The 25,000-nt window shown below is 28.7% G+C and overlaps 2 protein-coding genes across 4 annotated transcripts in view; one reads left to right on the top strand and one right to left on the bottom strand.

Annotated features, from left to right (window-relative positions):
* The window catches only part of LOC124818359 (coiled-coil domain-containing protein 43), a 42,712-nt gene that overhangs the window by 14,985 nt on the left and 2,727 nt on the right, over positions 1-25,000 (top strand). For 2 of the 3 annotated variants that reach the window (XM_065796280.1, XM_065796279.1), the window contains exons 3-5: positions 2,931-3,166; positions 5,948-6,000; positions 6,796-7,035. In XM_065796280.1, the coding sequence (XP_065652352.1) occupies positions 2,931-3,166; positions 5,948-6,000; positions 6,796-6,977 (471 nt within the window). In that variant the 3' untranslated portion in view covers positions 6,978-7,035. Of the gene's footprint in view, positions 1-2,930; positions 3,167-5,947; positions 6,037-6,795; positions 7,036-25,000 lie in introns of those variants that run through there. The other variant, XM_065796281.1, reaches the window with a different exon arrangement.
* On the bottom strand, positions 7,413-10,411 carry LOC136079798 (uncharacterized). Its single transcript, XM_065796278.1, has 4 exons — positions 10,026-10,411; positions 8,722-9,931; positions 8,281-8,559; positions 7,413-8,164 (listed from the first exon to the last, which is right to left on the bottom strand). Exons 1-4 carry the CDS (start codon positions 10,319-10,321, stop codon positions 7,811-7,813), a joined length of 2,139 nt encoding a protein of 712 aa, XP_065652350.1. The 5' UTR covers positions 10,322-10,411; the 3' UTR covers positions 7,413-7,810.

The raw sequence follows: 25,000 nt of genomic DNA, 5'->3' as shown, positions 1-25,000 counted from the left end.
TGTTTTTTTACAATGATTAATTTAATCTAAATAAAGTCCACATAAACAGTTTTAAAAAAAATTTTCCCGAACATAAATTTTTGAATGTGTTGCTGTTGGTGGAATCGTCATTTTATTCATAATATGTATTTGCATAGTGCTTCTTAACAAGGCCTGAATAAAGTAGCAGCACAAGGGGTGTTGAAAATGTTAGAGACATGTCTTGTGATCACTGCATAAAACAAACCACTTTTAAAAATCCATTCACAGTTTTTTTTTAATTAAATAATTATTTTAAAAAAAGTACTTTTTTTTTGAGGGGGGGGGGGGGGAAGGGGGGATTTTCACAACCAGTGCTGCCCAAACTATAGCTGGGTATGGCACTGTCATCTTATTTAGAAATAAAATAAAATGCTTGTTTTGTTGTTTTTATTTTAATTGAATTAACAAATGAAAACTAGGCTTTAGAATTGCGCACGTCAGTCTCAATGCTTGTATGCTTGTACAAAATGCTTGTACAAAATTACAAACAGAGAAGTATGTTGATATTTGCCAATAAAGATTAAGACGAATGTCAAGGTATTTTTTTAAAATATATATATTTTCAAAAAGATGATTGCAGCATCTAAATTAAATAAAGGTAAGCTTAAAACTGAATTTAACAAATGTAAATTGGTTAAAAAATTAGTAAATAAAGCAGTTTTACAATATGAAGAAAGTATTTCAATGCATGCAAAACGAAATCTTAAAATTTTATACTCATACATCAACAAACAAAAACTAATAAAAACTGATATCAAGGCAGTATTTGATGCTGACAGGAAACAAATCACAGAGAAAAAAGATATCACTCATTGTTTAAACCAACAGTTCCAAAAAGCCTTTTTTGGAACTGTTGGTTTAAACTCAGACCCATAACAGAACATTAATGCCAGATTTCAAACCAAAAACTCAAACTATATCTTATGTTGACAGTAAAACTCTAATTAGTAATACTCGAGTATTAAGCCACTCTACTGTGCAGCTTAGACAAATCAAAACCACCTGGAGTAGACCAGTTACATCCTTTTATTCTTTCAAAATATTATAAGAACCTGAGTTTTTCATTATCGCATATATTTATCCAATCTTTTGAAACAGTTATTGTTCCCTCGCTATGGAAAGATGCAAATATCTCACCCATCTTCAAGAAAGGGTGTAAACTTGAACCAATAATTTACCATCCAATCTTTTTGACTTCAATTGCAAATAAAATCATGGAGAGATTAATGAAAAAATACATGACAGAGCACCTTACTAAACTCAAATTACTATCAATTCACCAGCATGGATTTGTTATTGGTAAATCTTGTGCCACAAACCTCTTAGAGGTGTTAGATATAATTACAGAGACACTAAACCATAATTTTATGGCTGTCCTAATCTTACTGGACTTTTCCAAAGCTTTTGACAGAGTAAGCCACGAACTACTGAATATAAAACTTAATGGCTATGGGTTTGATGTAAAATTAATTGCTTGGATTTCTGATTTTTTAAAAAGTAGACGACAGCAAGTAGTCTTGGGTGGTGTTTATTCTGACTGGGGAAAGGTAACAAGTGGGGTACCACAAGGATTGGTTATTGGTCCACTACTATTTTTGATATATATAAAAGACATGCCAGAAATAGTCAAGAACTTTTGTAAGCTTTTTGCAGATGATAGCCAGCTTGCTGCTATGATCAAAAACAATATGGATATCATATCAGTTCAAAATGACCTTGACACCCTTATAGACTGATCCAAGCTATGGGAAATGTCCTTCAATATTGAGAGATGTTAAATTATGACATTCGGTGAAAACGAAGCAAAAATCTAGATAACTGTTACTTAAATCTAGATAACTGTTACACTATGAAAGACGATATTGGAGCTGTTTTTAACCTTGAAACAACAAAAATTGAGCGAAATCTTAGTGTAATTTTTAACAATAAATTATAATGGAATTACCACATCAGACATGCAATAAATAAAGCAAATATAATCCTAGGTATGCTTAAGCGAACATTCAAATCTCGGACAGGGCCTTTTTTTGTTAGATTGTTTACAACCTTTGTTCGACCTCATTTGGAATACTGTGCATCTGTTTGGAATCCTTTTCAAATAAAAGACATAAGGGCTCCAGAAGCCGTCCAGAAAAGAGCAACTAAACTTGTTTCAGCAATAAGAAATTTAGATTACTAAGCCCGTCTAACTTATCTCAATCTACAAGCTCAAAAATAAAGAAGGCAACGAGGAGACATGATAAAATATTTTAAAGCATTCAAGGGGTTTAATGAAGTAAATTAATTCCATATGAATGCCATACTATATTCCCTTTTAGCACAATGACCTGCAAGTAATGTTAGAGACTCTAAAGTAAGACTGTCAAGTAAATTCACAAGAAGCCAAGCTAGATATTACTTTTTTACAAATAGGATTGTATTCTTATGGAATAAGTTGCTAAATCAAGTTATCAGCTCAAGAAGTGTTAACAAGTTCAAGAGTAGATATGACAAGGTTGTTGTTGCCAAACAGGCATCTGCTAAAGTCTGCTAGACAGACTTCACGAGAAATTTAATTTTTTTCTCATTGCAGATTATTGTATTATATTATATAACATATATATATATATATATATATATATATATATATCTATATATATATATATATATATACATACATATATACATATATACATATATACATATATATTTATATATATATACATATATATATATATATACATATATATGTGTGTGTGTGCGTGTGCGTGTGCGTGTGTGTGTGTGTGTAAATATATAAACAAATGAATAAATGTGATATGTTGTATAATATATAATGATATATATATAATAATAATAGTTCTAATCTTTCTAAATCAATCTTAATTATAATTATGTTTTTGAATTTGTTACAATTCTATAACTTGTAGGATGAAAATGTGTTGGAGACGGTTAATGACCTGGTAGATTGCTGGAATCAATTTCAAATTTCTGAACAAAATAATCAAGTTTTGAGTGAAACAAGTTTAAAAGAAGATAAAATCAAAACTTTAATAGAGAAACAACAGAAATTTGAGCAGAAGAAACAAACAGTTGATGTTCTTAACAATGATCTTAAAATCCGTTTACTTGAGCAATATGCTGAATTGTCTGGAGATGAGGAGAGGTATTTATATGAATTATTTGTGAATATATAAGTAAAGTTGATATTTAGTTATTGGGTGTATGTCCGTTGTTTTGGTATTCACCTGTGTTGTGAATAGTTTTTGTGTGGAATGGCTGATTAAAGATATATAATTTTGACAATAAAATTGTTTTGTTATTATGAACATATGAATTTTGTTTACGAATATTTTATTAATATAAATACAATCTTAAATAAATACTTTAGAAGTATTTATTTTAGGTTTTTTTTTTTTTATTACTTCAAGAAAGTTTTTGTTATTATAATTTATATTCATTGAACAAAACTTTGATTTGAGTTTCTGCATGCTTTAAAAATGTTAAGACTACTCAACTATTTTTGAAAAAAAATTAGGTACTTAGGTAATTTAGATAATTAAGTAAAAAGTAGGACACTTAAAGTGCAGGAACTTAGCAAGTTTAAACTCAGAGTTCAAATTTTTGGCTTAAAGCTAATACATTCTAGAGCTTTAAATTTCCTATTTTTTTCTTCCCTTTTTTATCTAGTCCAAAAATCTCTCAGCATTTTTAAAGCTCCAGGATACCAGGAATAAATAGAGATTTTGTAATAAATTTCTAGTAATGTAAAACTCTACAAATTTTTAACTTAAAAACTTTGTATTCTTTTTAACCAATTATTTTTAAATGTCAAAAAAACTTTACACGACATAGAATTAACAAGAAACAAAAAATTTAAATGCATTTGTGAAAAGAATTTCTTAAAAAAAAAAACCCTTCTTCCTTTTTAACAGAAAAAAAGGTTTTTATTTGCTTTTAAACATTTTATAATCGATGGTGGAGAGACTTGTAATTTTGATTAAACCTTTATTGCAATTTTGCTGGGGCAAGTTTAATTACAAAAATGCTGATGTAGGTTGGTTTTCTTTTTTTTTTTTTTTTTTTTTTTTTCATTAAACGTTGCCCTGAATAGTTTAGTTGGAGTTATTATAAAGAATTGGAGAGTGGTCTTTTCTTGAACAGAAAAAGTTTCTTTAACAGAAAAAATAGCATGGTCATATTTACTTAAATTTTTTACTTATAAAATTGGAATTATGAAAAATCAAAATGAAAATATGTGGTACTCTTAAATGCTTAACACACCTAAGTTGATGTTTAATAATTTTCAGATAATTTTTCTACCTACCCTAAGCTTTTTAAAATCCCTTCGCCCTGTTTATTAAACTTTTCTTGTTATGAACAAATAAACTGTATCTCAAAACTTAAAATAAAAAGTTTAGTTTTTTGTTTTGATTTTTGAGACCAGTTTAGGTCTTAAAAAATAAAAAATATAAACTCACTTATAGAAATAAAAATAAAAGTTCCCACTCACCTGTATATCAAGACTCCGTCCCCCCTTTTCCCTCTTCTTTTCCTCATTCCTTTCCTCCTCCCCTTCAATTGCACACAGAACAGAAACAAATAACAAAAACCATCTTTTAAAATGGTGGATTTTTGTTGGTTTATGACAAAGTTTAAATAGTTATATCTTTGAAATCATTTAAAATTAGATGAGATTTTGAAATTTTTCATAGCTTATCAAAACCTTTGAGTGGTGCAAAAATCAACAAAATCTGTGATTTAGAGTTGCATTTTATATAAAAATTGTTTTCACATGGAATTCAATGGATGTTTTCACATTGCCCTAAAAATAAGATAATAATAAGTAATTGAAAAATGTAATTCTCAATTTTTCCAATTTACTTATATTTTATTATTACTATTAATATTAAAAAAATGAAAATTTATTTATTTTAATAATTATTTTGAATAATTTTAAAGTTAATTTTAAATAATTTTATGTTAATAATTACCTCCTGTTATCCAATATTTATCTAAATTATTTTATAATATATATATATATATATATATATATATATATATATATATATATATATATATATATATATATATATATATATATATATATATATATATATATATATATATATATATATATATATATTTATAAATTACTTACATTTCATATTTCTGATTGATAGCAATTTTTATATATTTTCTGAAAATATTATTCTTATATAAATATTTTCAAACTAATTTATTATTGATATAAGTTTATTTTTTGAGTAAGAGTAAAATATGTCAAGTTTAAAGAACAGTCTTGACGTTGAGCAAAAGGTGCATCAATAAAGAAAAGTTATGCACAACATGCATCCAGAGTGTTTTGGTTTATGGCATTGAAACATTAGGATTGAAGTCCATCATCTAGGTAAAAAAAAAATAATTGATGATCAGATGAATGTATAGCATACATTCAAAAAATAAGAAAAAAGCAATGATTTAAGACAGAAATTGGGAATAATAAGTGATTTAAGATTAGGAATAGTAAGCGTGTTTGTTAGTGTGTATAAAAATTAAGATGGTTTTGGTATGCAGAGAGATAGCAGTTACAGGAGAAAAAGGTTGAGATAAAAGTAAACTTGGAGATAGTGTGTTACAAACAGCATTATGAGAAACATTCTATCTGTGTAAGTGCAAAAATAAGATGATGATGATAATGATTGTGGTGATGATGATGATGATGATGATGATGATGATGATGATGATGATGATGATGATGATGATGATGATGATGATGATGATGATGATGATGATGATGATGATGATGATGATGATGATGATGATGATGATGATGATGATGATGATGATGATGATGATGATGATGATGATGATGATGATGATGATGATGAACTGATTTATTTTATTAGTTATGATTTTATGAATTATGATTACGTTTTAATTTTAGTGATGATAATGATGATGATGGTAACAGAATATTAAAAAATTCATCTCTGCCTAGTATCTTTTCAACTGAACTATAGTACGTATATTGAGGTTAGAGTTTTATTCTGATGTAAATTATGGTATATTAAGGTTAGGATTTATAACTTTTTTCCCCATAACCATCAAAAATTTCATGTAAGTTTTTAGTTTATATTGTTAGAATGCTATATTAACAGTTATAGTAACTATAGTAACAATTATTAAATAACATGCTAATTATGATACTGATTATGTCTCACTTTATTTAGTTACAATATTTGGTATAATAGTATCTTAGCTATTATTGTGCATTTTTTAATTTAAAAGTTTTTTAAAGACGCATAACTTTTTGATCTAAAAATAATGTGTTTGATCTGTTAGTTTATTTGTTTTGAATTTTCTGTTTATTACTAGAATTTGACATTATAGAATTCCAATGTTGTATAACTATTAGTTATATGAAAATTTTTGTTGTTAAGAGTTATTACCTATTTTTAAATTTCTAGTTAAATAACTATTTTAAGTCATCTTTGGGGCAGTACCATCAGCTTATGATGATCTGTTTACTCACTGAGAGTGTGTTTAGTGGTAAAAACAAAAATAGGAATGCAAACTTTGTGTTAAAAGCAGTTTTTATTATAAACTTATATGAACTAAATGACATTTGAAAAGGTTGAGGCTGGTGTCATCACACTCAATGAATTTGAATTTTTTTAAACTTTACTAATGTGAGTATTACTATAGAAAATAAGTTTGTTTCAGTAAGATTTAACTTTTATTAATCTAATTCTCTCTAAATATTAAGTTTGTTTTCTTTAACATTAAATTTCGTTAACACCAATGTGCAAGATGTTATTGATAAACAGAATGAGCAACGAGAAAAACAAAAAAAAGCTAGTGAAGAAAAAAAATTAAATGATAAACTTAATAGGGAAAAAGAGAAGATAAAAAAGCTAGAGCGAACAGAGAAGGAAAAAAAGAGAACTCAGAAAGTTGAAAAACGTATTAAATAGCATAATATTTTTAAAGTAAAATTTTGTAAAAGAATACAACATAACTGTTTTATTTTAAGCTATAGAAGAATGTCAGATGATTATATATACATATATATATATATATATATATTAGGGTGGTTCAAAAATAGGTCATGTCAAAAATTTGAAAAGAGCCCTAGCTTATGATCTGCCTTGACCCCAAAATAGTACTTAAATTTTTTTACAAAAATTTTTTTGATCATCGGAAAGGTCCCCACAAAGGGCAAAAGGGTCAATTTTTGCCCCGTTTTAAGAAAAACTTTACCCCGCTTGTGGGACCCTTAAATTTTAACCAATTTTGAAAAAAAATTATCCAATAACATGGTAATGAGTTATACAACTTAAGTTTAAGGGGCTCTTTTCATAAATAGTTTTTTAAGTAACATTCAGAAGAATGATAAAACATTGAAAATCATCAAAACATAAAATGTTTTTTTTAAAAAAAATAAGTATTTGTTTGAATACAATAAAAAAAACTTTACCAATACAAAACAAAAACCAAACATTTACAAGTGTTTCAAAAATAAAAACCAAACATTTACAAGTGTTTCAAAAAGTAGATATTAAATAATACTATTGAGTGCAGCTTTGGCATGATCCGACTTTTTTCTACCATTTCGATTTCGCTTGTACACAATAGTAAAAAGAAACGTATCTTGCCTTTTCTCTTCTGAATGTGCTTTATTAACAAGTTGTTGAACTAATTTGACTGTTCTTTCTGAACAATCATTCACAACATCAAGATTCATGATGGCTGTTCTTGGCAAATTCTTGATAGAAATCATTTAAAATCCAATACTCTGCAGGAAGCTTCATCCATTGAACCTCAGCTTTCCATGACCAAGCATGTCAAATATAAGCCAGGACTTCTCTGTAACTAGTGGAACTAAACTGGGAGGCTCATCCTGTGAAAAGTTTAAGTTCTTCAGAATGTCTTTATCCAACACCTGTCTTTCTAAGGAATACTCCTCTATAGAGGGTTGTTTTAGACCAAATAGTCTCTTAGCCATGTTGCTACGTTCTTTACATTTCTGATCTGCAATTGCTATAATGACTAAATATGGGTCAAGGTACCAAGTATGTCGCATAATGGATTCAGAAACAGCTTGAGCTCCAGCTTTATTCAATTCCTCAAACCGTTTCATCTGCCAGTATGCTTTCATATCCTAATAGTTAAGGGTTAGATTTTTCAATGTTTAATTTAAAAATAAATAATATACCTACTTTTTGTATTTATTCAAAATTATATCTTTATTTTAAAACAATTATTCAGACCGTGTACCTGCGTTGGAGCAGTTGAACTTAGCTCCGCTCTAAGAAACCATTCAGTGTAAAAAATGGAAAGAAACTTTGTCATTTCAGTGATTTCATCCTTGCTGTCTTCATTGATTTCAGGGATTTTTTCCATAAGTAGAAACAGTTTTAGGTAAAATAAACTTTTACTTATGAATCTGGCATGATGAACAGCTCCAGGATTGTGAAGTTTAAACCTGTCAGTGTGTGACAGTACCATCAATGTAAGTTCAGCCAATTCTTGATAATCTTTACGAAACTTTCCATCCTAAACAAATTTTTTTTCCTAAGTTATAATAACTTAAATTACTTACTACAAATTTGTAAAACTGGAAAATTATATGTGAAGTACTACTTTACTATACTATTTTTTGGAAGTAAGAAGAGATAATTAGATTTTAAATTAATTTATAAAGCTATTGTTACTCACCTTCTTAAAAACTTTAGTGCTAATTATATATCTGCAAAATTGAATAGCACTCAGCCTTTGTTCATTAGTCCAGGAATCAACAGGAGTTGATAATCTTTTTAAATCTTGATTTGCAGTATCTAGATCATTCCAATGGTTCTTCAGAAGTTTAAATAATTTGTTTTCTGGTCCTGAAGTATGACTACTTGGATAAAGCTCCCAAAAATGGGTAACATGACGCTCAACAATATGGTGTCGACATGCAGTTATTAACATAGGGCGCTGAAAGTGCACAATGATTCTGCTACAAGCTCCTTTTGCTTTACCTGTGTTGGCGCTAGTGGTATCAAAGCAAAGACACTGAACTTTATCCTCTAATCCAAAGTTAGAAATAAGTTCTTCTATAGCTTCTTTTTGGTGTTCTCCAGAACCTGAGTCGATTACTGGAATTCCAAGTAACTCGGTTTGTCCTTTAATCCTAGCAAGAACAGCTAACCTATCTTTTGAAAACTGTTTTCCTTCAGTAAGTTCTTTCACAATTTTTCCATCAAAATGAATTGTTATCAGAGAATTTGAAGATTTAGAAATGCTTTTTATATGGTCTCTGATTTCATTTGCACCCATTACCACAGCATTCTCTGCTGCTCTGTATGATGAAGATTTAGAGCATACAAACTCAGACATGCATCCTCCAGAATTGACAATAATACTGCTAAGAATTGCTGTATGTTGATGTGGAGTTAAACCCTCTCCAACTGCTGTGTGAGCAGTACGGTGCAAGATATCCTTTGGTATGTTGACAGAATTTGTAGGATCAATATATGACTCAATTTCAAATTCACTATCACTTGAATTGCTTTTATTGGTATTAAAAGAACTTAATGAATTTTCAGAATCAGTATCTGATACATTGTTTAATTTATTATAACTCCATTTAGATTTATACTTTCTTTTTAATGAATATTGAAATCTCTTATCCAATCCCCCTAACTTTCCTTTCCTTTCCTCTAATTGGTCTTTAAGAAAAGCTATGTCTTCCTCTTTGTCATTTTGGTTTCTCAACCTATCTTTTCTTATTTTTTCAATCATATTTAGTGGGTTTTCTCCAATCCAGAAAACCTTTTTCATATTTTCTTTAAAGTTCTTTCTTTTTTTAACTTCAGCAGCGTTGTTTCTTTTGCTCAGGCTTTTCAGCTTCATCCAGTCTTTCACCATTTTTGTGACCTTGATCCTATAAAATGAAATTATTATTATTAAATGCTTATAAAAACTTAAAAATATATTTTAGTGTTTTGATAAGGTTATACAGTTTGATCTATCATTACCTTAGCTTCTGAGTTGTAATTACTTCAAATCCACCACGTGTCCATGGAACTACAAGTTTAGATATTATGCAGCAATGTAACTGACTGGTAGGATAATTTGGTGAGAATGATCCACTTTTGTTTGGACATCCTACAATAAAACTCAGTTTAACTTCAGGTTTAGATTTTCTCAGAAAGTTGTAGTATTGAAGAATTTCTTGTGTAGTTGCAAATTTATTGTTAGGAATAGTACAATTTCTTTTTCCCACTAAAAAAGTATCATCAACTCTTTCAATTTTCTTTTTGGGTGGCATCATATAAATTATTAATATTTTATGTTAGTCTAAAATTAAATGTTTACATATAAGTATATTAGATGAAATAACAAGATTATATTTTAATTTTGAAAATGAGATATTTATTTTTTATTTTATTTAAAATCTTTTTTATTCTTTATTCAAAACAAAAATTGTTCAGCAAAAAAGTTATGTTTTCAAATATTAAATTATACAAAAAAATTGAAATGTAAGATATTTTGAAAATACCCACAAAAAACCCGCTTTTTGTTGAAAAAATGAAATTCTTTGAATGTTTATTTTTGAAAAGAGCCCCTTAAACATAAGTTGTATAACTCATTACCATGTTATTGGATAGTTTTTTTTTTTTAATGGTTGAAGTTTAAGGGTCCCACAAGCGGGGTAAAGTTTTCATTTAAACGGGGCAAAAATTGACCCTTTTGCCCTCTGTGGGAACCTTTGCAATGATTAAAAAAAATTTTTTTAAAAATTTTAAGTACTATTTTGGGGTCAAGGCAGATCATCTGCAAGTGCTCTTTTCAAATTTTTGACATGACCTAATTTTTAACCACCCAAATATATATATATATATATATATATATATATATATATATATATATATATATATATATATATATATATATATATATATATATGTGTGTGTGCTGAATAAAATAACCAAGTTTTAAATGCTATTACAAAAATAAGTTTCTTATATTTCAACCACAAGCATGAATGTTAAATTTAATAGAACAATCCTTAAATTAAGTATAACAATCCTATATCAATAGTTTTTACCTTTCCTCACACACCATTGCTTGTTTTCTTTTTACACCACACATCCATCTAATAATCTCTGTTCTTTTCAGATACTAGTTATCAATTTTTGATACCTATGTTTCACTCCTAAACATTATAACACTTTAGAGGAATGTGTTCTAGAACTTTTTTTATTCATATGTTTATCGATTTATATTCATAATATTAATCTTTAGTTGTTTCATATCTTTTCATAGCCTTTTTTTTTTATTTTCAGAATTTTATATAATTTATTTCTTTTATTCATCAACGTATGATTAGTTTCTTATTTTCTTAAAAACTAAAAATTTAAATTTTTTGTCCTACATGTTTGTGGGCATATAAAGAGTTTATTGTGGTATGTGCAATTTTGCTTTTATGTGCCAGCTTAAATAATTTTTTTAATTTATAATAACAAGTAATGAAATAAAAATAAACTAAAAAAACAAAAAGTTAATAAAAAGTAAAAATTTTATTCGGAAATTATATCTTTGCATATACCACATTTTTTTGCAAACAACCACTATTAAGTTTCGAGCTACTAGAAAACAAAGAAAAATGTTAAAGAGAAACGGTTGACAGAAGACTTAAAAAGCTGAGTGTTGTACGAGTTAGGAAATTATGAATATTGGAGAGAGTTCCAAAGGATTGAGGGGAGCAAGAAGGGACAGATACTTTAAAAGAATATGACTTTGCTTAATAATGAGTCAAACGAGAATGAGGATAGGTTGATGGAATTAGAAATGATAGTTCCTTTGAGCGAACCATGATAATATTTGTAGAAAAGAGAAAGAGATGCAACTTTACAACGATGAGAGAGAGGCTTAAGTTTGACAGATTAATCAGGCCCACCTTCATTTACATATTATATACTTTCATTATAAATGTATTTGGCCTATTTTGTCTGAAGCCCAAATATGGCAACAGTATTCCATACAGGGACGAAAAAGAGATTTGTAGAAGTAAAGAATAGAATCAGGAGTAAGATAATGGTTGGCATTACAAAGAGAAACAACTTTAGCAGATGGTAACTTTGCAATTGATTATATATACAATTTCCATGAGAAGAATAAAGTTGTAAAGAAAAGGACTCAGTGAGAGGGTTGTCATTCATTAATATAGAAATATCAACAGTATTGCGACTGTTCTTTGCAGTAAATTGCTTATTTTGGAGTCTTGTTGGAGCTTAAATTCACAAGCCATTGCAAGCCCCAAGCTGTTACAAAATTGAGATTCAAGATCTGCTTCTAAACAATCAAAAAGAGAAAGCTTTTTGTCAAGACAGAAGTATAAAGTTGAGTCGTCAGTCGTCAGAAGTATAAAGTTGAGTCGTCTTTATGAGCCACTTTATGGGGTAAGATTGCCAGAAAGATCATTTATAAAGATAAGAAACAATACAAGACCAAGGATAGAACCTTGAGGTACCCCAGAAGTTACTAGAAATGAACTTTAATAAAACAGTTAATGATCTTAAAAATTTTCCCAGATATACCAATATGAAGCTTATGGAGAAGACCAACATTCCAAACGTTATTAAAAGCTTTAGATATGTCGAAAGCATTAGCCTTTGCCTCGCTGCCTCTATCTAAAGTACAATAGAATCTTTTAGTCAGCAAGTCAGCCGTAGAATTAGAAGATCAAAAACCAAGATTGCCAGATAGTGAGTTATTAGACTCAATATAGCATGTTAGAAAGTTGTTGATTAAAAACTCAAAGACCTTACTAATAATAAAGAGAAATACAATTAGAGGATAGCCAGAGGGATCAGATTGTTCTTTAAACTTTTTAAAAATTGAAACTACAAATGCCATTTTCTATCAGGCAGGAAAAGGAGATTTAGTCAAGCACTTATTAAATAGTTCAAAGAGAATTGAAGAGAGTTCTGGAGAACCCTTTTGTAAGACATGACAGAAATGTTGTCTGGATCTCAAGCTATAGAAGAGTTTAATTGAGAAAAAACTTTAGCAATGGAAGTTGGAGAGAATCGGGGTAACCTTTTTGAATTGAATGGTAGGAAGTGTATTACCATTAGATTCAAGAGTTTTATTAGAAGACAAGTTCTTTGCAAATAGTTTTGCCTTTATATGTAGTATATTCTTTTTGGCTTTATATCTAGTATATTTTGCCTTTATATGTAGTATATTCTTGAGAGGATAGTTTACTCTTGGGAGAGGTAATAAGATTAGACCTATGAATTAGAGATGGATTGTTAGACTGACTTTAGTTAAAAAACACTGTTCAACTTTATTAATGACACTTTTGAAGATTTTGACACAAGTCTATAGAGCCAAACTTCTGAGATACAAGATTTAGTAAAAGTAAAGTGGAAATAGTAAAGCTTAGCGTCAGACAGCACCTTTTTAAATTGGTTTCTTGCAATAATTAAAAGACATTTGTTTTTAAGAGAGTTGTTCTTTTGAAAAAAATGATTAGATATAGCAGATGCACAAGAAGGTGAAAACTATGTAGTCGAATGAGGCTTGACTTTGAACTGGTGCGAAGGAATAAAAGCTTCCATACCTGCCTAGATCCTGAAAGTTACGCAGGAAGTGTTAGCAGGTAGAAAAAAGACATTTATCAGCAGATATAAAAAAGACATCAGCCCAAGGATCATAACAAAGAAAATCTCTAGTTCCAAGAATTATAAATTATACTATATTGTTGTTATTAGTGACTTTATGGGCTGAGCATTAAAGTCACTAATAACAACAATAATGGTAGAGAGGTAACATAAAAAGGACAAGTTAAACTTGTATAGAAAGAACATCTAAATGAATGCTTGAGAAGAAGGAGAATAATGAAGAACAAAAAGAAAGGCGATAGAGTGAGGAGGTGCTAAGCGGAAGCACATAAAAGAATGGTCAGAGGATTCAAACATGATTTCACAACAAATAAGTGAATTTAATGCATTAGGACCTGCCCAAGACAAGTCTTAGTGAATCAAGAATAGTAGCCATCAATACTGAAATCTGAAGAAAAAACAGCCAGATTTAAATTAGTCTCACAAAGAGAACGCGAGTCTGGTGAGTTTTTGAAGAGGCAATATTCAACTGATGGAAAGTTACTTGAAGACCACAAGTATTTGTGAATAATATATTGAAACAGTTAGTGGTAATGGTTTTTTATGTTTAATATTTTTGGTTATTTCAAGCATATTTAAAGTTATAGAGAATTTGATTCAATTGTAGATAGAACATGACATTAGATACCATTAACCCTTTCATTCCGAAGGCGCACATGTGCGCCTATAATATACTAATCAAAATATCTCTCTAAAAGTTATTATTTAATCCTATTTACTTTTAAGCATTAATCTTTTGTGCTCATAGACATAAATTAAGCCTTGGAGAGTAGGAACTATTAATTAATGGATTGTTTTTATACTTAAAACATTAAAGATTATTGACAAATATAAATGTAACTGTTAGACTTTTCTTATTGCAGACAGCTTTGAGAAGTAAAATTATAAATAATCCAAATGAAGCTCTTCGAATCTTAAATGAAGTAGATGATGTTAGTGATTTGTCTTGTGAATCTTCAGAGTCTGATGACATTAGAATTCCAAGAGAATAAGGCTGTTATTTGCTCACCAACAGCTCCATCATCAGCAAGTTTGTCATCATCATCAAAAATAATTTCATTGTCATTGTCTGATGATTATGTTAGTTCTAAAGATAATTCAACAGAAAAAACAGGTGTGAAACTAATGAAAACAATGTTACTGTAAATAAAGAAAGAAAAATATGTAAACAACCAACAATTCCAGCCATAAAATTAACCTTTATCAAGACAAATAAAAAACTTCATACTGTTAAGCCTAAGAAGTTTAATATTAGTAAAGACAACAGAGAATGGAAAAAATACTCGGACTATTATTCCATTTACGGCAACACCATGACCAACATTTTGAAAATCTACGATACCTAATTGTGATGGCAATATTGAACCAATCCATTTATATGTATTGCATTTTCATAATGCTTTAATACAAAAACCTGTCACTGGAACAAATCACTATCATTCAAGAAGGTTACAATCCTCTCCTATACTAAGTGACCAGGGCCCCGGCCGTGGCCCCAGCTAAAAATAAGACTTTTTTCAAACCCGGCCCCGTCTAAACTATAAGATTTAGCAGGGGTTGATAGCTGGGGCCAGAAAAAGATTTATAATACTTTATATTATAGTTTTATGCTTACATTTACTATGTATTAAATACTGGCATATATTTATATATTTTCAAACTCTAATTTACTTCCAACAAGATTGCAAGCAACCACTATTAAGTTATGAGTTACTTTAAAATAGAGAATGAGTAAAAATACAAGGAAATGGTTAACAGAAGACTTAAAAAGTTGTAGGTTGTATATAAAAGAAAAACATGAAGATGGCTAATAGTGATAAGGGTTTTTGATGAATAGTTATAAGGGTTTTTTGCAAGGAAAAAAACTGGATTAATAAAAGTTTTTATATCATGAAGGAACAGATACAGTAAAACGATGCAACTTGTTGAATAAAAAATAAGCAAGAATGAGTTTTGGTTTATCATAGTAGAGATGATAGCTTGTTTGAGCATTCACCATGATTGTATTTGTAAGAAAAAAAAGGCCTTGACAAGCAAGGCTGCTGCGCAGAAACAAGTTGAGTGCGGTACCACCAGGGACATGATGAAGATCAAACTTGATACCTCTCGCTTATGATTCAAGCGCTCTTCCACTACACCATGACCGCATCACATTTACAATGTGCTTTTAGACTTTGTCTGAGAGTAAGAGGGTTGTTATTCATCAATATAGGAATACCAACATTATTGCAATATTTTTTTTGCAAATAAATATTTTTTGTTGTAAATAAAAAAAGTTAATAAATGAGTTTTGTTGTCTAACAAAAATTGCAGATTTTAAGTCCAGAATTCAAATCCATTAGCCACAGCAAGCCTTAGGCTGTTACAGAAAAGAGATCAGATTAAAAATCAGCTGCTTGTTCTAAGCAATCAAAAAATAAAGATTTTTGTTAAGACAAGAATATAAAGTTGAGTAAACAACAAAAAGAGCCACTTCAGATGTTAAAAATTGATATTGTAGATAAGGAACAATACAGGGGCAAAGATTTAAGAGTACCACAAGATACCTTGTGGTACCTATAAAGTTACTTGAAATAAAGAAGAGTGTAGGCCTTCAAGAATAACTTAATTACTGCAGTTAGTAAGAAATAATTTAACAATCTCAAAACTTTTATATAAAGTAACTAATAACAGAGTGAAGTCTAATTGTAGGATGGTTGGAGAGTTCAAAGTGTTTTCTAGAGTTTTGAAAAATTGAAACCACTTATTAAGCACTTTTTAAAAATTAAATATTATTAAATATTATATAATTAGTAAGATTAAATGTTAGACTATTTTAGTTAATGGCATTGTTGAAGACTAACCAAATGTCTCTAGAACCAAACATCTGATATAAGATACAAGATTTAGTAAACTGAGAATAACAGAGCTTAACATTAGATGGGACCTTTTTACATTGGCTTTCTGGAATAATAAAAGGACATTTGTTCTTAAAAAAGATGTTCTTGTAAAAAAGATTAAATGAGTGATTAATAAAGCAACTGCTCAAGATGATGTAAAATATGGAGTAGAATGAGGTTTGAATTAAAATTGAAGAGTAGGAACAAAAGCTTCTGAGATGCACTTTATGCATACATTATGGATATAAATATATGTTTGCTATTTATTTAGATGCCGGCATGCCCTTTCATATTTATATAAATTTTAGTATTTATATGGTGTAGTATTTGCCAAAAGAGAAGATGATGATAATGATGATGATGATGATGATGATGATGATGATGATGATGATGATGATGATGATGATGATGATGATGATGATGATGATGATGATGATGATGATGATGATTATGATGATCATGTTGATCATAATGATGTTTATTTATACATATATATACAAAATATAACATGAGTTTTGAATAAAAAAAAATATACTTTAGGATATAAAAATGTTTATGCATGTTTAAGCCCCGGTGACAAACCTGGCCCCAGCCCTCACTCTATTTTATCAAACCTGACCCCGGCCCCAGTCAAATATCAACCCCGGTCGTTTACTACTCTCCTATAAAGCATAGAGTGATAGGGGTTGATTCTATATCAAATAATATCAAAGTATTTATAGTAATCTGTTTAGCGATGGGAATAATAAAACTTCCTCACATTTATGACTGCTGGGGACAAAAACAATGGTTATTTTCCATCTCATCTTTTAGTAAAGTAATGTAAAGTAAAGTATTATAATCGTGGAAGTAAATCAAATAAACGGAATAGGCAAATCTTTTACTTCCTATTAGAAATATGTGTTTAATGCTTTTGTACTTAGTTTTACTTAGTCTTAGTTTACTGACTATCATGCTTGCAGTCATCAAAGTTTTTGTAAGGAACTTATTGTAACAGTTAGTAGGAAATACTAGATCTAAAGATAGTGGAAGACCTAGTAATTCAAATGAACACATAACATTATGATATACAAATGTTGGAGTTCATAAACCTTTGGTGAACAATTAGCCAAGAGATTGCAAAAATTGTTCTGAAAAGATTTGAAATACTACTTTAGTCAGTCCCAGCACCATTCAAAAAGTATTTGTAGATCACATGTTTTTGGCTCATTTTGTAATGTCCATTTATGCCTTGATTCAGTCTCCAGTTGTTGGAACATGTGGCAATCATAGTTTTATTTTCAAAATTTAATGTACATATTCACTTCTGTTGTCTTAATATAATAAATAAATTGACTTAATAAAATAATTTCTTTCTTTTAAAGAAAGTGTAAATTTAATATTTTCTGTCTAAATAAAGAAAGTAGCCCATCAAAATAGTTAGTTTTCCTGTCGAGGTATTTTTCATATTTTTACTGAAACAAAAGTTAAGCGAAAAAAAAATTGACGTCATCAGAGGAAAATGTTAATTATTCATTTACTAGTTATCTAAATTAGAAAAGTAACCCATCAAACGAAAGCTTAATAAATTTTGCACCTTTTTAAAAGCCTTTATTTACTTCAATATAGCTAGCTATTTAAACGGCTTAATGAGCAACTATTTAAAATTAGCAAAGTTTGTCTATAAATATGAAATAATGCAGACGTCATCAGTTTATTTTTATTACTTTCTTATTTTAAGTTTTGGAAAATTTGTCTGCTTTCCAATGATATATACTTTTTAGTTTTCCAAAGATATATACTTGTTTTGCAAGAAAACTAATATATTTAAGTGTTAACGTGACAATATTGGATTTTTTAAGTTTTTAAATAAATTCTGGCACAAAAGGGTTAAAGACATGACAGATATTAAATAGTATTGATGGTAGGAATTACACTTTTTCTAGCTTTTGCTTAGAAAGCAAATCCTTAATGACACACCTGACCTGACACTACATGACACGCCTGACCTGACACACATAATGACCATACACCTGACTTGATACGTTTTGGTAATTAACACTTCATAAATGTATATATTTGTATATTTATATGTGTGTGTATATATATGCATGTGCTTGTGTGTCTTTATATACTATTTTAAGATGTGGGTCATGTATACAGTAATGGAAGTTAATAGTACTAGTAACAATAGTATTTCTAAAAAAGTATAATACAAGCTGTTAAAATTGACCCATATTTTGCGTGCATTTATTTTAAATATTCCAAAACTATTAGTAAGTTAGGTATAGTATAAAAACTTCATTTTTTAAACTTTTTATTTTATATACAAAACAGAAATGAAAGTTAAATACACAGTTATGTTAATGAAGTACATTATTTTTTTGAGCTAATTCATTTTTTAAAAGATGGTTTTTATCATTTATATCAAATCAATTATACATTATATTTATTTAATATTTATTAATATTTATAGTTATTATACATTTAAATTTTATATTTAACTATTCATTTAATTTTTTATGTTATGGTTTATAAAAATTTCAACAAATATTTTAGCTTTTAAAACCTCTTTTAGATTTATTTTTGCTAAAATTTTAACATAATAGTTATTTCAATGCTTATAAAAACCAGTGCTTTTTATTACATTTTTTATTAATTTGAGTTTTTTGCTATTTAACTTGTTTTTAAAATTATTCAGAAAAAAAGATTCAAATTTATCATGAGAAATATATATTTGTATAAATAAAATTACATATAATATTCTTTGGTAATTTAAATAAAATGGGTTTATTGTAAACAATCATTAGAAGTAATTAGTTACTTTAGTAAGAAGTTACTGGAAGAGAAAAGGTAAAGTTTGTAGAGCAAGATAACGATTGACAGACAACTTAAAAGATTGCAAATTATATAAATCAGGAAAGCAAGATGAAGGAAGCTAATTTTTTTTTTTTTTTTTTTTTTTTAATATATTCACCTCCTCAAGGCCGAGAAGGCCACTACAGAGGAGGAGGCTACTTATTAGTGGTTAATAACCCTCTCTCAACTCTATAGCTCCAAAACACGAACCATGACGAACAAGGCCGCTGCGCGGAGAATCAAGTTGAGCGCGGTACTACCAGGGACGTGGTGGGGATCGAACTCGGAACCTCTCGCTTATGAAGTGAGTGCTTTACCACTACACCACTACCGCATTTTTATTAATTCCCAAGAACTGATGTTTGAGGAAAAAAACTGGACGAATAAGAGTTTATGGAGCACTTAGGAACAGTCATAAAAAAAGGATGAGACTTAATTTAATGACAAGTAACACGAGAATGAATTATAATAGATGGCACAATAGAGGCAAGCTCTTTAGAGCAGTGCCCATTATAGTATTTGTAGAAAAGAAAAAGATAAGCAACCTTACAAGGATGTGATAATGGTTGGAGGTTGGCTGCAAGAGCAGGTCCAACTATGTCTGCAATGCGTTTTTGCACCTTGTCTAAAAGAAAAAGGGGATCATCAGAAGACCTGCCCTAAATATGGTAACAGTATTCCATGCAAGGAAGGGTTTGAGATTTATAGAGATAAAGAATAGAACCCGTAGTAAGAAAGTGTCGAGCTTGATAAAGAGACGCAACCTCAGCAGATGCCAATTCTGCAATGGATTTGATATACAGTTTCCAAGAAAGATCGGAAGTAAGAATTAATCGTAGAAGATGAAGGGTAGATGACTTATCGAGTACATTACTATTCATAAATATAGGAAGATCTAAATTATTGTGATAATGATTGGTTGAAAAACTAAATATAGGAAGATCTAAATTATTGCGATAATGATTGGGTTTTATCTAAACTAAAGTTCACCAGCCACTGTGAGCCCCATGCTATAGCAGAAGTGAGATTCTTTTCAAGCTCAATACCCCTCCAAGCAATCAGAGAGTGTTTGCTTCTTATCATGACAAGAATAAATGGTAGAATCATCAGCGAATAATGCCACCTTAGGTGTGAGAATATCTTGAAGATCATTAATGTAAATTAAAAAGAGTATAGGGCAAAGGATTAAACCTTAAGGAATTCCTGAGGTTACAGGTTATGAAATAGAGTGTTGTCCATTTTATTTAGTAAAGTAATAAAAAAACATTCTTTAAAAAGTATTTTGCATAATATAAAAACATATTTTCTATTCGAATTTTAGTTTTTTAAGTTTGTTTTTTTTTTACCAATATTTTCTTTTCTCAAATGGAATTTTTTTTTTTTTTAAATTGTACTTTCGAAATGCTCAAGTTGTCAACATATGCAAACAGTCGAGTTGTAATAACAATATTTTATGCATGGCCCTGACTTTACAAAAAGTAAATATTTTTGTTGGGTTTTTTTTTACATGTCTGCCAAACGAAAGTATTTATTGGACAAATGGTCCTGAACAAAAAGTTCATTATTTTGAGCCCTCTATATATATACAATAATATTTAATTTACTTCACTTGTTTGTGTTAGTGGTATAGCTTTAGATCCCATCAAAGATTGTGGTATGGACTTTTACTTAAAAGTTACAGTTAAAAATTATGATAATATATTAATACTATATATTAAAAATTATTACAGGGTTCCCACTCCTCCTTAAAAACCTTAAATATCCTAAAAAAAAAAACTCCTTAAAAGTCTTTAAATAACCTTAAAAAAAAGTTAAAATTTGACTGCTCTCCTTAATTTCTCCTTACTTTCTTTTTTTTTTATCATCTAGAAAATTTTATTAAAGCAAATGGATTATACTTATCTATAGAGAAGCATATAGTTACTTCTTTGATGAGTTAAAATCCTATATCTTTGTTTTATATATATATATATATATATATATATATATATATATATATATATATATATATATATATATATATATATATATATATATATACATATAAATCATATATCAGCCCTCCGAGTATTAGAGTAAGTTTTTTAATGTATTATTTTTGGTTTTTTATATTTAACTTTCACTTTCTTTAAATAATTTTGTTTTGTTTTCTTAACAAGTAAACACCATGCTATAAGGGATAAGTATTTATTGACCCTCTTTTTTAATTAAAGCTATATATATATATATATATATATATATATATATATATATATATATATATATATATATATATATATATATATATATATATTAGGGTGTCCCAAAAAACAACATTTTTGAAAATAATCTGCTCTCACCCCCTAAATGTGTTCTATCTCATACAAAAACACGAGGTATATTTTTTATTCAAAAAAAATTTTTTTGAATAAAAAATATTTTAAGGGGTGCCCCAAGAGCCTCTAATATTTAATGGGTCCCTTACATTTTCATAAAAAAAGTTTTTCAAAAATATGTCAACCTGGTTCGCAAATGAAGCGAAATTATATAAAAATTTCAAAAATAATATTCATTTTGAAAAAATTTTAACTTTTTAAAAATATTTTAAACAAAATTATCATAAAAATGCATTTTTTTTATTTTTTGTTAAAAAATGTAATTTTTAATGTAATAAAACCATAAATAACAATTTTTTTTCGAAGTAAATAATATTTTTGAAATTTTTATATAGGGGAAAGGCGCCTATGATGGCATAGCGCCTATGATGGCATACCGGTCATATATCCATTAAAATTGGTTTTGGTAAAAAAATGATTAGACCTACATGACTATACTGACTTTACATTAGTTTTAGTGAAAAAATGTCCCTTGTGCACAAGTATTGTTTTTATAATCAACAAAAATCGATTTTGGGATGTGCTGTTGTAGTTTTATTTCCTTCATATATTTAAGATTGTGATTTTACTATTAACTGTGCAGAAATGAAATTTTCATGCATTTTATATTCAAGTTTTGTGCATTTAGTGGAATAGTTACTTTAATTTTATCTTTTGAACAAAGCAGACACAGCTTGTTTTAATGAAAATGATGACTTTTACCCATGATGGCATACTGACAAGTTGGGGGTGTTGAAATATTGACGAGTTGGGAAAACCTTTTTTTTTTTATAAGAAAAACTTATTTTTAAGTAAAGTTAAAAGAAAGCGATGCTCCAAAATTTTTTTTTGGTCCAAAAAATACGTAAAACGCAATATATCCTATGCGCATGCTCAAAATTTTACAATGCTGGTGTGTAGCATGAAATGGTAAATTAGGATGGTTTCGAGTAATTTCTGGCTTTTCTGAGGGAAGACTCTAAGGTTAAATGAAATTATTAATTTACCCTCGATCCAAACTAGCCCCATCCTCCCCTATGCCATCATAGGAGCAGTGGTTGCCTATGATGGCATACTTGTGCTTTTTTTTACAATAAGAATAACTTATAAAAAAAATAAAACTGATGAAAACTCCCAGGGTAATTATTGTTCTAGATGTAACAAGGAATGTATCCATATCAAAACTTTTATTATTGGTCTTCAGGATACTGAATAATGAAGCTTCAAAGTTAAGTATGCCATCATAGGCGCCTTTCCACTAATTTCACTTTATATGAGTACCAGGTTGACATATTTTTGAAAAACTTTTTTAATGAAAATGTTAGAGACCCATTAAATATTAGAGGCTCTTGGGGGACCCCTTAAAATATTTTTTATTCAAAAAAATTTTTAACTTAGTGTTTTTGTATGAGATAAAACACATTTAGGGGGTAAGAGCAGATTATTTTAAAAAATGTTGTTTTTTAGGACACCCTAATATATATATATATATATATATATATATATATATATATATATATATATATATATATATATATATATATATATATATATATATATATATATATACTTAATTACAGCTAAATATATATAATTTAGGGTAAAAACCATTAGCAAGATATTAAACAAACTTCATATTAAAAAGATTGTTATATTTTTTTCACTAATTACCTTTAGATGCCTAAATATAAAAGTAGTTTCCGGAATATTTGGTTAAATATTCCGGAAACTACTTGCAAGGCTATATTTATCTTTCTGAAATCAAGAAGTTACACTTCTTGATTTCAGAAAGATAAATATAGCCTTGCAAGATGCAAAGTTTGTTTTAAGTTGTTCTCATTAGCAGACGTGAGTATAAAGGCTCTTGATGTATAGCGATTGCCTAAAGAAGGTTATGTTGTTGTGTTCAAAGAAACTTTGCAATCAGTATTACAGAAGCCTACCTCATCAAAGCAATATATCATTTCAGATATGCTTCAGAAGGAAGCAGTTTTAAATGCAGAATTAATATGGTGTTTAAATATTGTTCAAAGCAAATACTCTTTTAGATCAAGTGAGAATAAGTCTAAACAATTTGCTTCGATGTTTCCAGATAGCAAAATTGCCAGCGACTTTTCATGTCATCGAACAAAATCTGGCTATATTGTAACTCATGGTCTTGCCCCTTATTTTAAAAAAATTCTGATTAAAGATCTTAACCTGCTGGACAACTTTGTATGTCTTTTTGATAAGTCTTACAATAAAGTTGTAAAGAAAGGTCAAATGGACTTACATGTGCGCTATTAAAATGAAGAGAGGAATACTGTTTGTACAAGATATTATAGTTCAGAGTTCATGGGAAAAGCTGCAGCCCCAGATATTATAAATATGTTTAAATCCTGCATGACTGGTTTAAATGCTGGAAAAATGCTTCGGGCTTCTATGGATAGCCCTAATGTAAATAAACTGTTTTTAGAAATGCTCAACAAAGAACATCATAACAATGAATTAAATACACTCATTGATATTGCCTGTGGTTTACATACTATCAATGGATCCTTACAAACTGGTGCTAAAGCTGCAGATTGGAACTTAAAGAAGTTAATGTCTTTAACGTACCAAATGTCTTCAATGTACCAAAGTCCATCAAGAGCAAGTGATTATGAAAGAATACCTGAGGCAACAGATTTTCCTTACATATTTTGTGGCACTCGAAGGGCTAAAAATCAAAGTGTTGCCAAGAAAGCAATAGAGGTTTGGTCAAAAGTAGTCTTGTTATCTACTGGAAGTCTTTACCAAAGAGTAAGCAACCTGGACTTGGTGAATCAGGGCAAACACCAACTTTGAACATTTAAGTGCTCGAACAAATAAAGTTTTAGTTCCTTTAAAGTTGAAGTTTTTTGAAGAAATTAGTGGCAGTCTAAATACACTCCTTGGTAGATAATATTTGATCCAGATGCAATTTTATTGCTTTTTATGTAATATATTTTGTTTTATTAGAAAAGTATAGAAATATTCTGAGATATTTTTTTCATATTATTTTTAAAATTTTGAGAAAAAATCACAAAATGTTATTTTCAATCTTGCTATTTTTTTTTCTTCTAGTTTGTTTTCAAACTGATAAACCAATGACTCCTTTTCTGGTGGTGACTCTTGAAGAACTACTACGCAACTTTTATGTGATGTTCATTCGGTTAAATGTTTCTTTTAAATGATAACGTCAACGTCTTTGTTAAAAATAGATTTGTTTAATTACACAAACTGGCTTTCA

Source organism: Hydra vulgaris, chromosome 04, assembly GCF_038396675.1.
Source record: "Hydra vulgaris chromosome 04, alternate assembly HydraT2T_AEP".
In the NCBI taxonomy this organism is placed as follows: Eukaryota; Metazoa; Cnidaria; class Hydrozoa; order Anthoathecata; family Hydridae; genus Hydra; species Hydra vulgaris.
Note: the sequence above shows the minus strand (reverse complement) of the source record. Positions and strands in the feature narration are given on the sequence as shown.